The sequence below is a fragment of the Diabrotica virgifera genome, chromosome 9, assembly GCF_917563875.1.
Source record: "Diabrotica virgifera virgifera chromosome 9, PGI_DIABVI_V3a".
Lineage (NCBI taxonomy): Eukaryota > Metazoa > Arthropoda > Insecta > Coleoptera > Chrysomelidae > Diabrotica > Diabrotica virgifera.
In genome coordinates this window covers 223,140,283-223,158,330 of record NC_065451.1, presented here as the reverse complement: position 1 = coordinate 223,158,330, position 18,048 = coordinate 223,140,283, and the positions used below count along the sequence as shown (strand labels likewise).

Below are 18,048 nucleotides of genomic sequence, written 5' to 3'. Positions count from 1 at the left end.
ATTGTGACGATAATATAATTTTATCGTCTAGATTACGCCAATGTATTAAGCAAAACGTATTTTCATACCATTCTCTATAATATGCTGAACGGAGAATGACCAAGCAGGTATAATAGCCCAGACAACCAAGTGACGTCATACAACGTCGAGGAAACGTCAGTTTTGGTTGAATATATACACGTGTTTGAAAATTACGTCATATAGACGTCTTTTGTAGGTGATTTTTAATACCTAAGATTAATGACGTTAAAATACGTTTAAAAAACGTTTTCATTTCTCATTTATTGTTTACGTGGTTTGTGTCTTGTGTGATAAAATAAGACTTTTCATTTAGATATTTAGTTGAAGAAACGTGTTAATTAAGAGATTTGTATGTGTTTTTGCTCAGTGAGTTAGTTCAGTATTCTTCTTGACAACTGTTTGAGGTTATGTTTATTTTCTGTTAATAAACTAATTATGTGTTATCGAGTTTAAAATTAATGTTTAGCCTTCTAAGATTGCTTCAGCAGTCTACAAGATTTAGCTATGAGATGGCAAAGAAAAATGACGCTCATGTACTACTGTACATGAGCGTGTACAATGGTACATAGGTATTGTATTCCAAAATGAGTTGTTCATGATTATTTTTGATTTAATGGACAGCGTTAAATTGAGACATAAAGTATGCTGGATAATTTGTTAATAAATTATTTATTAGTTTATATGTTGTTTCAGTTTTGACACAGTAAGTAGGTATACTTATATAAATAGTGAAAATTCTATAATGCGAGGGCTGGTACGATCATGCAGAATCAATGTTAGATTGCTTCTAATGCACAAGCGATCTTAAATAAATGGTAGTATATCTTCGACACATGGGACGTAGACCTATAGGTTTCATGTTACCTATTTTTTATACTACCTATTTTGAAACATCTTAAAGAGGTCACTTTTTGAAAGTATTAAAGACGTGATTTTATCGACGTATAAAGTCGTCACCATTTTGACGTTTTAAAATCGTCACAATTATGACGTCAAATCGATGAGTCAAATACACGTGATTTTCAACGTCGGTACTACGTCATAGAAACACGTCAATTGGTCATTTTTATGACGTGTTATCTACGTTATAAAAACGTCGTTTGGTTGCCTAGGAGGTGAGTTAAACGTATGCCGACCATATTCCGAAATCTTCCAAACCCCGTTGTCTTGGCGTGATGCGATCACAGCCATGATGATCTCGGGTAACAAATTCAGTCGAAGACGGGATTGGTTTTTACAAGACATTTATTTTAAAACCAAACTTACAAAAGATAAGGTAGTTAGCGTTAATTACTTGTTAATGTCGTTATCAAAATATATTTACAATTTACATATCGGACTTTCGTAAATCTCGGGTTGATTTGATATTTGATAAATGAATAAATGATACTAAACGACGATCGAATGGATTAGGAATTGCATTTATTTATTAACACGAAATGGATATACATCCTCGGAAAGGAAACCTCGCTCAACTCGAGATATGGTAGGGATACGTTTAACTCACCTTATACGTTTCGATCAACTGATTGAATGACTCGTACTATATTTTTAAAAGCGACCAGACTATCATAAAATTAATTTGTTCGATTCTTTTAAGCCGTTCCAAGGTATTTAAACCGATACAAATTTATACTTGGCCTTTCTCCATCATTACCACGCAAATGAGCAATATTCGCACAACTTGTGTTAGTGTTTAGACCGTTAGATATACGGGTAAGTTTCATTATCTAGTTTTAAGCCCAAGTTTTTTAATAGTTTTCTTTTGCATGGCGTTTTCTTAGTTTTCTTTTTCTTCAAATAAACCAGAAAACATTTTGAATTTTATTTCTTTTTATTGGTATATAATAGATTACCTTATTTCTTTTACATAGTTATAATATTTTATTAATAAAACTTTTACGTTTATATTTATTTTTAATAATGCCACGCTGCATCAGGGATTTTGTTGAGATAGTTCTTCTTTGGATACTCAGCTTTATTTATGATCGTGTTTTCTTTTGGAAGGAAACTGATCTTTATATTAATTTTTCTAGCCACTACCTAGGGAAGCAAACTGTAGCCCACACTACCTTAAGAAGCAAACTGCAGCCCACACTACCTTGGGGAGCAGAACTGATTTGAATCCGCCCATAGTACCTTGGGTCCACAACCAAAACTTACTTGCAACCGCCCACAGTACCTTGGGTCCAACTACTGATGCATCAGAATGATTTCTACGAGACAGCCCTCAAGACTTTCCCATAACTACTGGCAGCAACTACTTCCTACAAACAGTGGAACCCTTCCTGAAGAACTACATGACTCCTAAAGGAACGATTTAAAGCTGAGTACTTTTATACTCCAATTATTCTTATATCGGTAACCAGCAAAGTCAAAACAGAGCACCATTTTGATGGATGGAGCGAGGGGCGTTTCTCTTTTGAATATCCTAAGGGATATTCAAGAAGTTTCTCCCCTCGTTCCTCCCAGCAGTGTGGTGTTGCTTAATGCCCTGGTCTTGGTACGATCAGGACGTTACAAAATGGCGCCCAACGTGGGCCACGAACCCACGACCGTGAGATTAAGAGTCTCATCAACCTGCTTATTTATTCGTACAACCATTATACCTGCTTGTTTATTCTCCGTTAAGCAAACAGAGATTCATGAAATTGTTTTTGCCGTTCCGTCTTTTATACTGTCAGAGACGGTATAAAAACACGTTTGGCTTAGTACATTGGTGTACTTTAGAGGATAAAATTGTATCATCGTCGCAAGATCACTATTTTTCGGCTAATTCAAGAGGTTCGCCTTTAATGCTTATTTCACTTGTAATTTCGTATTTCTTACATCTTTTCATATGATTGCTCAAATTACCAGAGGATGAAAATCCTTTTTTGCAGTGCAGACAAAAGTGAGACCTCTCACCAGTGTGCGTCTTCAAGTGATATAGATAAGGAGCATTTTGAGCAAACCTTTTGTTACAATAATTGCAAACATATGGTTTCTCCCCTGTATGAACTCTGTTATGTGCCTTCAACGAATTTTTCTGAGAAAAGCTCTTGTTACAAATGTTACATTCGTAAGGTTTGAAGCCTGTATGAGTCCGTTCGTGCAACTTCAGTGACTGCCTTGTGGAGAAAGTTTTTCTACAAATATCACAAGATGATGAATAATCATAACCGAGTTCTTTGTGGTTGGACGAGTAGTGTGAAAGCAATCCGGAGCGGTTTTCGTACACTTTAAAACAAACCACACAACTGTGCGTGTTTACTTCTGTGATAGTATTGCTGTGTTTTTGCTTTATGTGATCCTTGAGGGTTTTAGACAAAGAATAGTTACGTCCACAATGTTTACAAGTGAAAGGCTTATCACCTGTGTGGAAATTTTCATGTTCTAAAGCTCCTCTTGCAGAGTAGCAGCCCTTGTTACATATCTTGCACTTAAATTTCTGTTTTCTAAAAAAAAGTTTTTATTAAAAATACGAATTTATGTACAGCTCCCGGAGCGAACCATGGCCGATGAGAAACGTCGGTCGTACGCCCACTTAAACTTTACGCAGAGAGGATTTCTCTCAACGGCCATGGTTCGCTTCGGGAGCTGTATTTTTTATCTATTTTTGTGATTAATCTATTATAAAAGACATAGGATTCAGTAACACCAAACAAAAGTATACTGTAACAAACCAGCCCCTTGTGCAGCGTCTATGTAAGGGATGTTCTAATATGCGTATGGTCAACCACCAACGCATGGCCAGTGAGTTAGTGTGTGGGAGGTCCAAGTGTTTGTGTTTATATTTTAAGGTTTGCAGATATTAATAGAAGATAAAGAGAGTTATATTAGCTTTTCATCGCTTAAGATGCCAAAGTTCGAAACCCAAAAATGGGTTTTTATACAGAGTACAGGAGAGTAAAAAAATATTCGCTACATGCGAAAGTCGTTAGACCTAAATGGAGAATTGTTGATATTGATTAATTATTAATACCTCGATATTGAATCAATAATTTTCTATTTACGTTTGGCGATTTTCGCATGCAGTGAATGTTTTTTTGTTCTCCTGTGGAAAAACTTATAGTGCGTTCAGAGCTTTTGCGACGTTTTGCTTTTAGTTAGTTAACGTTCGATCTTTGCATAAGAAACACGAAATACACAGCTCCATCCAATATCGTAATTTTCATTGTAAAAACCCCTAAACCCTCTGAGATTAATTCTTGCAAGTAACATCGTATTATACACTGCGAGGCATAAGTTAAGGATATAGAAAATGTATGCTCATTTTTATAGTTGATTTTTTCGTGAACGGATTAACGGATTTCGCTATTTTTTTAGTATTTTAGATATTTCTTTAGTATTTATATAGTTGTGCAAATATTTACTCAAACTTCTTTTTTGTACTTATACCGGGTGGAAGAAAAGAAATGTTTTTCTTATGTTAAGTTTGAAACACCCTGTAGGGAGGACGAGGTACAAATCTTAGGATAGATCGGAATCGTATTGTAGACTACTGTTTTGTGAACATTCTCTTTTTTGAATCTCCCTGATATCTTTAGAAACAAGGAAAATAGGTGGTTTTACTTTTGAAACAAAACTAAATTAACAATAAAAAAAATACCGTTAACAAAAGTTTAAAAAACAGAAAGGTATATAACGTAAACAGTTCTTATCGGCACCTATAAGAGCTATTTGTCGACAAGATAAGCGGTATGCACAGCGCAACATAAAAGAGACGAGATTGTTTAATGGGGGCTTCGTGATGTTTTGGGGTGGAACTTCTTGAAAGTAATAAGGATTTGGTGTCTACATGGAGGCTCTTTAAATAGCGAGAGGTACATTACACATATTCTTTTTCTTTGAACACTCTTTTCCTTTCGCATTATATATAGGAAATAATTTCATCTTAGTGGTATGATAAGACATGGCATCTTCACGTATCGCAGTTGTCAGTTAAAACACATATTAAAGAGTAAACCGTCTAGTTTCTTTGTTGTTAAAGATATCAGAGAAATTAAAATAATAAACGGTTTACAAAATATGTGACTACAACATAGTATCAGTGCATAACCACAATTTTACCTTTTCCTCCCTACAGGGTGTCTCAAACTTTTGTTTCGGTTAAATCACATGTTAAACTAAAAAACCGTCTATTTTCTTTGTTTCTAAAGATATCAAGCACATTCAAAAAACAAAATGTTTACAAAACATAAGACTACAATACGATTCCAATATATACTCAGATTTGTACCTCGTCTTCCCTACAGGGTATTTCAAACTTAACATAAGAAAAATATTCCTTTTATTCCAACCGGTATAAGTACAAAAAAGAAGTTTGAGTAAATCTTTGCACAACTGTATAAAGACTAAAGAAATATCTAAAATAATAAAAAAAAATTAGCCAAATCGGTTAATCCGTTTACGAAAAAATTAACTATGAAAATGAGCATACACTTTCTATATCCTTAGCTTATGCCTCGCAGTATATGTTCGGCTATCCCACGTATCGCATTTTATAATACCTTGTATAATAGAGATGTTGAAAAAGTATCTATTCGTTACAAAGTACTCGTTACTTACGAATGTCGAAAGTAACGATTACTATACAGAAATGCAAATCGTTACTTTGATTACTCTGATTACTTCGTTACTTTCTACCAATCGTATCCCAGCGAGTAAAAACAGATCGGTGAAGGTCGTCGTTATATCGGAATACGTATACAAAATACCTACCTACTGAGAAATACGATTCTCGATATGATTACCGCTACTCAAATACAAAAGTAATCATAGTAATCAAAGTAACGAATATTGTAAATGATTACTTTATACAAAAGTAATGATTTGTAACGAATACTCGAAAGTAACTATAAAATCAACATCACTATTGTATAAGGTATCGTCTTCTTGGATCACTGCATCTAAATAAGATATTGCCTGCTGTAGCTGGCACGAAAATTATCAAAAATAATAAACTTAAAAAAACTGTATTTATTAATTGCTGTTGAAAATAGGCATATACAGACATAACAACAATAAACTAATATCTACATAAATTGCGGTCATCTGATCAAATAAAAATAGGTAACTCTTCAAAAAAAAACTAAATTAATTATTAGTATTTAAGTTTTCAAAAATGAAAAATTATGGGTATGGATCACAATATTTCAACCGATGAATAATAATCTTATACAACAGCTTAAAACAGAGATCAAAAATTCAAAGATGAAACTATAAATTCCCCCTTAGAGAGCTAACTAATGATAGTACCACAGATTACTCTTTGTGGGAAGTAACAAATAATATATACGGTATAAGTAATAATAAAAAGACCACAAATTAGACGGTCAAATGAAATAAAATATCATGCTAAACCGTGATGAATACAAATAACCTAGATTAGAATACCATGAAGGAAAAATGGTGAAGTTGTATCCACATACATATGACTATATTCCAGTCAACTCTAAAGGCTCACTTTTAACTTTAACTTCACTATCATCTTCATAGGTTGGGGTACGTCATGTTTTCATATGTTTTCTCATACCACTCAATGATAAACCCGTTTCAAATGTGGGACTTCTCTCTATAAACCCAAAAAATTCTCTCTCGTGTCCATAAACCCAAAAAATTTACTGTTTGATAAGTCTAAGCAGATTGCAGTGTACGTCGATGACGTTTGATGGGAAGAACCAAGACACGTCACAGAAATATATCGGACTGGGACGTTTCGCCGTCGCCGTTTCGCCGTCGCCGTTTCGCCGTCGCCGTTTCGCCGTCGCCATTTCGCCGTCGCCGTTTCGCCGTCGAGCCACTTCGCCGTCGGCCGTTTCGCAGTCGAGCCAGTTCGCCGTCATACATACAAGAATGTGATAACATACTAACTTTTTTTATACTAAATGTCAGTGTAAATAAAATGCTGATGTTGGTAGTAAAACCAAGTTATATTTTCGTATTCAACTATACATTGTTTTCGTCTGAAAAATAAAATATTTATATATATAAATTCGGTTTCAAAACGTCCTCCGACGTTGTCCGATGCCTTGTTGCCAATATCTTCTATCATTGCAGTTTTCATCTTCTAATCCTCGTACACTCATTGATCGTCTTACTTCTTGTATCCGTCGTATATGTCGTTCTTGGTCTTCCTCTTTTCTTGTTTTCTGTAGGTACCCATTTCATAATTTTCTTTGGCAATCTTATCTCCCCCATTCTCTGAACATGTCCGTGCCACGTTAATTGTTTCTTCTCAATGCATTCTCCAACCGTTTACTGTAAATTCATTCTTCGCTTTACTTCCTCATTTCTAACCCGGTCCAATCTCGATATTCTACTTGCTCTTCTTAGGGCGTCCATCTCAGTAGCTTCTATTTTTCGTTTTTGGTGTTCCTTTATTCTCCATGTTTCGGATCCGTATGCCAATGTGCTCTTAATCATGGTGTTGTGTATTCTCCTTTTTCTTTGTTTCCCTATCTCGGTACTCCAGAAAACTCCGTTCAATGATTTAATTATCGTTCTTGCTTTATTTATTCTGCTCTTAAAAAAATAAAATATTTACAGTATTAAAAAAATTTAAAAAGTTACATTTCATAATTATGGGCAAGTCCTCTAAGATATTCTAAAATATCTCCATCGGCATTGAAGTTTCGGACTAATCTTAAAATTCGCTCATCCGCGTCCCTATATTTTTTCTTTTGCAAAAGTGATTGTATATCATCGTTCGAAAACCATTCAAAACTTATATACAAGTAATGATCATCCCGAAATTATAAGTATTAATTCTAACAACGAAATGGCGACAGCGAAATGGCTCGACGGCGAAACGGCGACGTCGAAATGGCGACGGCGAAACGGCGACGGCGAAATGTCCTAGACCCGAAATATATGTGGAGCTTGAAGAAAATGCTAAAGAAATAGGGCTGGCCGTCAACGTCGATAAAACTAAAGCCCTAATACAAGCAGGGGACCAACGAAACTTGCAGAATTTAAAAGTAGACCACGCTAATGTAGAAGTAGTAGAACAGCTCACATACAGTTGAGTCCGCGCATCTTTACCCCTGCGTCATCATTTAAAGCATACGAAAAAGTGGATGATAAGTCGGAAATTGAAATTTACTAAAAGCAACAGCAAGTCACTTACTGTCACTTGCTGTTGCGTTTAGTAAATTTCAATTTCCGATTTATCATCGACTTATTTCGTATGCTTTAAATGATGACGCACGGGTAAAGATTCGCGGACTCAACTGTACCTGGGTTTACAGATAACTGAGAATGGATAACTGAGAATTATAAATGAAGACAACGATAGCTCAGCAGAAATCAAAATAAGAATAGAAAAAGCCAGATCCATATTCACTAAAATGAAGAGAGTGTTCTGTGGAAGAGATTTGAGCCTTGAAATGAAACTTCGCCTGATGAGATTTTACGTACTTTCTGTACTGTTCTACGGAATGGAGTCATGGACGCTAAAAAAGATTGATACCAAAAAATTAGAGGCATTTGAACTGTGGATGTATCGCAGAATCTTGAGAATATCATGGACGGAGAGAGTCACAGACGTCGAGGTCTTGAGAAGAATGAATAAAGAAAAGGAAGTCATATTTACGATCAAAAAACGAAAACTGCAATACTTGGGACACATTACAAGAGGCGAAAGATATGAACTGCTTCGAATAATTATGCAGGGGAAGATAGCAGGAACAAAGGCCATAGGAAGAAGACGAAACTCCTGGCTAAAAAATCTACGGGAATGGTATAGCTGTAGCAACAACGAATTGTTTCGGTCAGCAGTTTCGAAAATACGTATAGCCCTGATGATCGCCAACCTTCGGAACGAAGATGGCACTTGAAGAAGAAGAAGAAGAGAATGGTGGGGAGGAGGAAGAAATACGGAAACGGATAATGCTTACTAACAAAGCACACTTCTCTCTGTCTCAGGTGTTTTAATCCATAGGGAAGTAAAGTTTAAAATACATATATAAAATCATCATACTGCACTAACAAAACACCAAACGATTACCAACAATACAGAGACACAAGAAATTATATCAGTTCTAAGATAAGCAATTTAAAAAGGGAATATTGGATACGCTTTACCAAAAAAATGGAACACGATTTGTATGGGCCGAAAAGAAAAGTTTGGAAAATACTAAAAAATAGGAAAAACCCATTAACGAATATAGAAGTTTAAATAAAATAGAAGCAGAACAATGGACCGCCTATACAGAAGAACTATATAAGGAAGATACTATAGCACCTGGAGAAGAGGAAGAAACAGGAAATGAAGACGAATCCAACATAGACACAGAACTAGAAATCACAAAAGAAGAAATAAGGAATAACATACGTAAATTAAAAAACAGAAAAGCACCAGGACCCGATGGGATACCAAATGAACTCCTGAAATACGGAGGAGAAACCTTAATCGAAAACATAGAGATCCTCTTTCAAGAAATAATATGTTGCCAGCGTGTACCAGACCAGTGGAGGACGAGTATAACAATACCTATACACAAGAGAGGAAACAGCAAAGACCCTAGCAACTACCGTACCATCACCTTGCTGAGCACAACTCTTAAACTCTTAACAAAAATACTTGCCAATAAAATAAATGAAGAATACACAATTAGTGAGGAACAACAAGGTTTTCGGAAAAATAGGTCCACAATAGAGGCCATATTCATAGCCAGACAAATTGCTGAGAAAGCACTGGAATATAATAAACCTGCATTTATGTGCTTTATAGATCTGACTAAGGCCTTCGATTGTGTAAGGTTGGAAGATGTGCTAAGATTGTTAAAGGAGAAAAATCAGCCCAACAAGATGATAAGGATAATTAAAGACATTAATGCGAAGAACAAAACCAGAATAAAAGTCGAGAATGAACTAACATCGGAAGTAGAAATAAACTCGGGAATCAGACAAGGAGATAGCTTGAGCCCACTGCTTTTTAATTTAGTCATGGACAAAATCATAGAAAACATTAAAAGTACTGGAAAAGGATATAAGATGGCGGAAAAACAAATAAAAATCCTCTGTTATGCTGACGACGCAATCTTAATCTCCGATAACGAGGATAACCTATAGCGAATGGCACAAACTTTCAATACAGTGGCAAAGAACTACAACATGAAAATATCAACAGCCAAGACAAAATCCCTGTTAAAAATTAGTAATTAACAACGAACTAATTGAGCAAGTCTCGAGATTCCAATATCTGGGAATCGAAATATGTAGTTATGGAGATGTTAAAGAGAGCGTCCGAAAGCAAGCGAATAAAGCCAATTACGTGTCAGGATGTCTGAGGGATGTCATCTGGAGAAACAAAAATATGAGGCTGGAAGGGAAAATACGCATATACAAATCATGTGTAAGACCGATCATGACGTACGCGATAGAAACAAGATGTAACACAGCAGAAACCAAGAAGATACTGAGAACATCAGAAATGAGAACGCTGAGGTCAATAACTGGGAAAAAACTGAGAGACAGAATACCGAACGACAGAATAAGAGATCTCGGTAACATACAAGATATAGTACGGTGGGGAAGACAGAGACGACGAGAGTGGAATCAGCATGTGACGAGAATGAACAGCGAGAGAATAGCCCGTATAGCCAGGGATTCGAAGCCAACAGGCAAGAGACCAATAGGAAGGCCTTTTAAAAGGTGGCGAGATAGCTGGCAGTCAACATCACAGCTACGAATACAAGCTCAAAATCGGTAAGGAACAGGCCAAGAGGCCTATTATAAGAAGAAGAAGAAGATTATACGGCCAATAGCAACATATGGTGTAGAAACATGGATCATGACTGAAAAGACAATAAACCTTATTAATACTTTTGAAAGAAAGATATTAAGGAGGATACTGGGACATATTTGCGATAGTGGTACGGGAGAATAAGGTTCAACCACGAGTTATAGGAATATTACAGAGAACCCTCTACAGCAAATTATGCAAAAAATACAAAGATTGCGCTGGACGTTTTACCTTATAACAATGGATCACGACGGAACACCTAGTAGAACGCTTAGCGGAACTATGGTGGGACGTCAGCCAGTAGGAAGAGGTGGATAGACGAAGTGAGCTAAAGATATATTGAGGGTGGATAACTGGAGGAGAGCAGCCAGAGACAGAGATACTTGGAGGCAGCTGCTAGGGGAGGCCAGAGCCCAGAGAGAGAGAGAGAGAGAGAGAGATAGAGAGAGAGAGAGAGAAAGCCTACATCCACATATTACTACATTCCATCCAACTCTAAGGGTTCACTTTTAACTTTAACTTCACTGTCATCTTCATATGTTAGACATGTTTTCATATGTTTTCTCATACCACTCAATGCTATAAACCCTTTCTTACAGTTGCCACAAACGTGGGACTTCTCTCCTGTGTGAGTCTTTACGTGATACCTATAGTGACTACGATGAGCAAACCTCTTGTTACAATCCTTGCAAACATATGGTTTCTCCCCCGTATGAACTACACTATGTGCCTTCAACGCAACTTTCTTGGAAAAGATTTTGTTACAAATGTTACATTCGTATGGCTTGAAGGCTGTATGAGTCGGTTTATGTCTACTCAGCAGGCGTCTTGTAGCGAAAGTTTTACTACAAATGTCACAAGCTACTGAACAATCATAAAGTTCTTTGTGATTGGTAGTGTAGTGCATTTGTAGAGATGATTCGTGTTTGTATTCCTTAGAACAAATCACACAGCTGTAGATTTTTTCTTCTGTGCTAGTTTTGCTGTGTTTTCTCCTTATGTGGCTGTTGAGGGATGTATATAAAGAATAGCTAGAACTGCAATGTTCGCAACTGAAAGGCTTAGCACCCGTGTGCACATTTTCGTGTTCTATAGCAACTCCTGGATATTTGAACCTCAGCTTACATATCTTGCACTTATATTTCTTTTTTCTAAAAAAAGTTTTTATTAAAAATACGAATTTATGTATTTATTACCTATTTTGGTCATCAATCTGCTATAAAAGACATAAGATACTTTGAAAGCAAATACAAATATACCGTGGGGTAACAAGTAAAAAGCACCAACTCAACAATTTGCAAAAATGTATTTCTATCGATTCTAACATCAACTTTTGATCATATATGTTATAGTCAAAAGATCTATATGCAGTCTCGTCCCGGTATGACTAGTTTATTCCAGGTTTTACTGAACACTTTGGGCAAACCCCGAAATAAATTTCATTTTCATCTTTTCACCGAAGTTGTAACGGGATTTAACTCAGTATGCAGAAACTTCGAAAAACTCCTTTAAAAAAAAATTAATTAAAAGATTTATAAAAAAAAAGAAAGTCCCAGTAGCTGGCTGGGTACCCCGTCAAAATAGCCCCGTCAAAAAAGCTCCGACAAAATAGCCCCGACATAATATCCCGCACACAAAATAGCTCCGACAAAATAGCCTGCAGACAAAATAGCCGCGGAATAATAGCCCACCCACAAAATAGCCGCGACAAAACAGCCCCGAAAAAAAAGCACCCTTCAGAATTCATCATGAAATAATTCCTAAAAAAATGTTTTTTCGAAAATGGTAATTATCCTCTATTCAGATGTTTATCTTAACCACATTAAATAGAAATTGTCTTTTCAGATAACTCGAGTCCTGTCTTTCCTGCCTCTTAGAAGTTTGAACATTTTTAAGTTAAGCGAAAATCAATGTTAATTCATGATATAAACATTTTTTTCTGTTTTCGGGCAATAGTAAAATGCATTTTAAATTAAATAAATTACAAAAATTATTTTTATAATAATTTAAATTAAAAAAAAGTTTTTGGACACCTTATAAATAATTATGTATTTGTTTATATGAGGCTGTTTTAGCCGGGGCTATTTTAGTCGGGGCTGTTTTGACCGGGGCTATTTTGTGTGCGATCTATTTTGTCGGGGCTATTTTGTTTGCGGGCTATTTTGTCGAGGCTATTTTATGTTGGGGCTATTTTGACGGGGCTTTTTTGACGGGGCTGTTTTGACCGGGCTATTTTGACGGGTCACGAGCTGGCTGTATACCTTAATTAAAAATCATACAGAACAAGTAAAAACTTCTTTGTATAATGGTATAAAAACTTTATTGAAAAACTATTAAAAAGTCATCCAAAAAGATTCGCAAAACGTTTTCGATCTAGATTAGATCATCTTCAGTGCGTTCTGCTTAGTACATGAAACTAGCAACTTTTATAGAATAGGTGACATCGAGAAATATGATTAACATTTTTAAAATCTGTTGTTAGACCAACCTAGGTTGGTCTGTGTCCATCGAATTGGCAAGTATGGTATGTTAAACAGTAAATGGTTAAGTTCAATTAGTTACCACTATAAACAGGCCGGATTAACCGATAATAGTATAAAAGGCCCGGTTTCAGGTAAAATTTATTTTAGGCTTTATTATGGGAGTACCGTCTAGTCAGTGTTAATTGCAAAAGACCAACTCTGTCTACCTCGGTGGCTTATCGCTCCGGGTGGGTCTTAACAATGGGCCAGGTCAGATAAATTTAATAATATTTACGACCGCACTAACTGAACTCAAACCATTTACTGTTGAACAAACCATACCAGGAGTTATCATCAAGCAGTGAATCATGTTGCCCTTTGAGCACTCTTAAATTTATCTTTTAACATCGACTTAGAGTCGCTACTAACAACAGATTTTAAAAATGTAACTCATATTTCTCGATGTCACCTATTCTTTAAAGGTTGCTAGTTTCATGTACTAAGTATAACGCACTGAAGATGATCTGATCTAGATCGAAAACGTTTTGCGAATCCTTTTGGATGACTTTTTAATAGTTTTTCAATAAACTTTTTATACCATTATACAAAGAAGTTTTTACTTGTTCTGTATGATATTTAAAAGATTTATATTTAATGCGATATTATTTAGGTTATACAGGTAAACAGAGTTAAAAAAAACCCTCAAGGTCACTTGCACCGCATAAACGAACGTCTGTCATCTCTTATCCTCACAGTTGCAGACAAATTGGTTTTACTACACATAATAACATACTATCAATGTATTACAATTATCTGAGGCACACGCACTTCGGTGACACAAGGGAATCACGTCGATTCAGCAAGAGTCGTATTATGATTTCATACTTGCAAAACTAAATTGAAAGGGAAAATATAAACAAACACGCATATATAACAATAGATATACAAACATACAAAATACGAGATCATTAATTCTAATTTAGTCAGTCAGATCACGGGAAGAGTTTCAACTTAGTTAAGGGTTTGCTATCGTTTATAATAGAATGTAGTCAGTGTTGTCAGCAGCTGGGTACAATTCAGAGTATTTATATGGTACAATAAATTATTAATGGATGAACCAGTGTATATTTGCTGATCAACCCATTGACTAGGGCAAACGACCTCAAAAACCATCATAAAGTGTTTTTAGTAAAATGTAGAAGTTTCTAACTTTTCAGTAAAACATTGGCAAAAAACTAATCTGTTTCGAACTTTGCTTAAAGGATATAGGATATAGGATATAGGATATAGGATGCCAACCGGACTCTTAACGTGTTGAGTTAACTCAAACCGTCCTGTCGTAGCGCAGCGATTAAGTATTAATTAATCGCTGAGCCGTTCCTTACTGCACCGAGTATTGATTGGACTGTCCCATCTCTATCCTATACTCGCACCGACCGTCTTTTCTATTTGTCGCGTACAAGCACACATTAATATTGTATTTATTTTGTTCGCAGAGAATCAACAGTGGATCTTGGCATTATCAACCTTCACTGGGATTAAGATATTATTTTATTATAAAAAAAAGTCCATTTTATTTTGTTATTTATTTATAAGAATACATTTTTTTAAACTAAACTTAAACTAAACTAAAAAAAATCCTTAAAAATCATGCAAAAACATGATTCGTAGAAGGTTTAAAGGTGTTTGGTTCAATTTTTGAATATCCTAACGGGGTTTTTGGGGAAATCCCCAAAAACCATAGAAAACCAAAAATGTATAAACATTCTCAATTTCTTTGCAACACGAAAATGCAGCAGCTTCATAATACTATGGTCAAATCTGAGAGTGCAGGAAGAGTCTATACCGGTTTCGGGGGTTGTTTCCCCCTCATCAGTAGTCCCATATCCTCCTCTCTCAGATTCTTCGACGTACCACACTTTAGGCCTTTCCGAACTGCAAAGAAAGAAATGTCACGGATGAAGTAGGGTCACCTAACGAAAAACAAAGTTATCAATCGAAGTAGCACAGAAAACGACAATAAATATCGTCTCCATACCACCAGATTGACAACAGGTGGAATACTTTCTTTGGTTACACCTCCTGAGATTTTCAAAATTTATAAATCATGCAGGATGCCGAGGAAATTAAGATGAGAGAATTTTAAATAATTCACAACTCATCTGCTCAGCGTGGTAAAAGCTCCAACAAGAAAGATTCCTTAATACTCAAACAAAAGAGTAAATGAATTAAAAATGTATAAACATTCTCAATTTCTTTGCAACACGAAAATGTAGCAGCTGCATAATACTATGGTCAAATCTGAGAATGCAGGAAGAGTCTATACCGGTTTCGGGGGTTGTTTCCCCCTCATCAGTAGTCCCCCAAACAACCCCCGAAACCGGTATAGAATCTTCTTGCACTCTCAAATTTGACCATAGTATTATGCAGCTGCTGCATTTTCGTGTTGCAAAGAAATTGAGAATGTTTATACATTTTTAATGCATTTACTCTTTTGTTTGAGTATTAAGGGATCTTTCTTGTTGGAGCTTTTCCACGCTGAGCAGATGAGTTGTGAATTATTTAAAATTCTCTCATCTTAATTTCCTCAGCATCCTGTATGATTTATAAATTTTGAAAATCTCAGGAGGTGTAACCAAAGAAAGTATTCCACCTGTTGTCAATCTGGTGGTATGGAGACGATATTTATTGTCGTTTTCTGTGCTACTTCGATTGATAACTTTGTTTTTCGGTAGATGGCCCTAGTTCATCCGTGACATTTCTTTCTTTGCAATTCGGAAAGGCCTAAAGTGTGGTACGTGGACGAATCTGAAAGAGGAGGATATGGGACTACTGATGAGGGGGAAGCAACTCCCGAAACCGGTATAGACTCTTCCTGCACTCTCAGATTTGACCATAGTATTATGCAACTGCTGCATTTTCGTGTTGCAAAGAAATTGAGAATGTTTATACATTTTTAATTCATTTACTCTTTTGTTTGAGTATTAAGGAATCTTTCTTGTTGGAGCTTTTACCACGCTGAGCAGATGAGTTGTGAATTATTTAAAATTCTCTCATCTTAATTTCCTCGGCATCCTGCATGATTTATAAATTTTGAAAATATCAGGAGGTGTAACCAAAGAAAGTATTCCACCTGTTGTCAATCTGGTGTATGGAGACGATATTGGAAACTAATTGTTAGCGTCCAGGCTTCATAGACATAAACAATTGAAAAAAAATTAAATTTTGATGGAGATGGCATATCTTGTCACAGAAGGACGACATATAGAACAAAATAGATAAATATGCTTTGGAAACCACAGAACTACAAATGACAAAGCCCTGAAGATCACAAATTAAGTGTCAAAATGACATAAAATATCATGCTACAATGAGAAAATACAAACAGCCTAGATTAGAAAACCATGAAAGGAAAATGGGGAATATCACTATATTCCGGCTAACTCTAAGGGTTCACTGTTAACGTTTACTACACTGTCATCTTCACATGTTAGGGCACGACATGTTTTTATATGAATTGTCAGACCTCTCAATGATTTCAACCCTCTTCCACAGTTAGGACAAAAGTAAGACATCTCACCAGTATGCGTCTGCAGGTGGTATCGATGAGAACGAGCATGAGCAAACCTTTTGTCACAATAATCGCAAACATATGGTTTCTCCCCCGTATGAACTACGTTATGAGCCTTCAATGAATCTTTTTGGGTAAAGCTTTTGTTACAAATCTTACATTCGTATGGTTTGACGCCTGTATGAGTCCGTTCATGCAACATCAGTTTGTGTTTTGTGGGGAAAGTTTTCTTGCAAATGTCACAAGCTGCCGAATAATCATAACCAAGTTCTTTGTGGTTGGAGGAGTAGTGTCCAAGCAGTCCGGAGCGATTTTTGTAGACCTTAAAACAAATCACACAGTTGTGTATTTTTACTTCTGTCATAGTTTGGCTGTGTTTTTCCTTTATGTGGTCCTTGAGTCTTTTGGACAAAGAATAACTACGATCACACAGTTTGCAACTGAAAGTCTTGGCACCCGTGTGCAAATTTTCGTGTTCTAAAGCTTCTCTTGCATGGTAGAACCCTTTGTTACATATCTTGCACTTAAAGTTCTTTATTCTAAAAAAAAGTGTTATTAAAAATATGAATTTGTGTACAGCTCCCGGAGCGAACCATGGCTGGTGACAGACGCTCTCGTCGGTCATACACCCATCTAATCTTTACGCAGACAGGGTTTTTCTCACTGGCCATGGTTCGACACGGAAGCTGTATTTGTTTACTTATTTTTTTTTTGTAATTAATATATTTATAAAAGATATAAGATGCTTTAAACGCAAACAAAAATTGAGCCTGGAGGTATAAAAATAATATATCGTAATACTATCATTATTGTAATTGTGTAACTAATTACAACAATAACAAAGTTCAAAGTACCAAAAGAATGCAATAAAAGCAAATGTCACTGTTACTAACCTATATAGGGTGAGACAGATGATCGGCCTATTAGAAATATCTCGAGAACTAAAGGCAACAGAATCATGAAAATGTTAATGAAGGGGTTTTAAAGAGTGATTTATTTAATGAAAATATTTGCTACTTCCTGTTATACCGGAAGTTGCTTATAACTTCGTTTTTTTTTAATGGACATCCTGTACATTTTACATTTTTCGATTCTCCTCGGTGTCATATTTCTTAAAATATGAGGTTTTGTATGATTATACGGGGCAGTTTAAAAGATAATTACGTGTTTTTTATTAATTTCTTAGCAACTTTCACACCCCGTAGAATTGTAGTAGTTTGACATCAAAAACTCTGTTTATGTTCAAATGGATTTTAATAAATAGT

General features: G+C 35.7%; 3 protein-coding genes across 3 annotated transcripts; all 3 read right to left on the bottom strand.

The window, feature by feature from the left end:
• Positions 1–1,716: 1,716 nt before the first annotated feature.
• Positions 1,717–8,057, bottom strand: LOC114325013 (gastrula zinc finger protein XlCGF49.1-like). The gene is made up of 2 exons (XM_050660900.1): positions 8,047–8,057; positions 1,717–3,458 (listed from the first exon to the last, which is right to left on the bottom strand). Exons 1-2 carry the CDS (start codon positions 8,055–8,057, stop codon positions 2,783–2,785), a joined length of 687 nt encoding a protein of 228 aa, XP_050516857.1. The 3' UTR covers positions 1,717–2,782.
• A 3,171-nt stretch (positions 8,058–11,228) lies between these two features.
• On the bottom strand, positions 11,229–14,626 carry LOC126891668 (oocyte zinc finger protein XlCOF15-like). Its single transcript, XM_050660899.1, has 2 exons — positions 14,598–14,626; positions 11,229–11,901 (listed from the first exon to the last, which is right to left on the bottom strand). The coding sequence occupies exons 1-2, from the start codon at positions 14,624–14,626 to the stop codon at positions 11,229–11,231; spliced, it is 702 nt and encodes a 233-aa protein (XP_050516856.1).
• Positions 14,627–14,788: 162 nt separating this feature from the next.
• LOC114325051 (gastrula zinc finger protein xLCGF3.1-like) lies at positions 14,789–17,494 on the bottom strand. Its single transcript, XM_050662912.1, has one exon. It carries the CDS (start codon positions 17,406–17,408, stop codon positions 16,641–16,643), a length of 768 nt encoding a protein of 255 aa, XP_050518869.1. The 5' UTR covers positions 17,409–17,494; the 3' UTR covers positions 14,789–16,640.
• Positions 17,495–18,048: the final 554 nt, after the last annotated feature.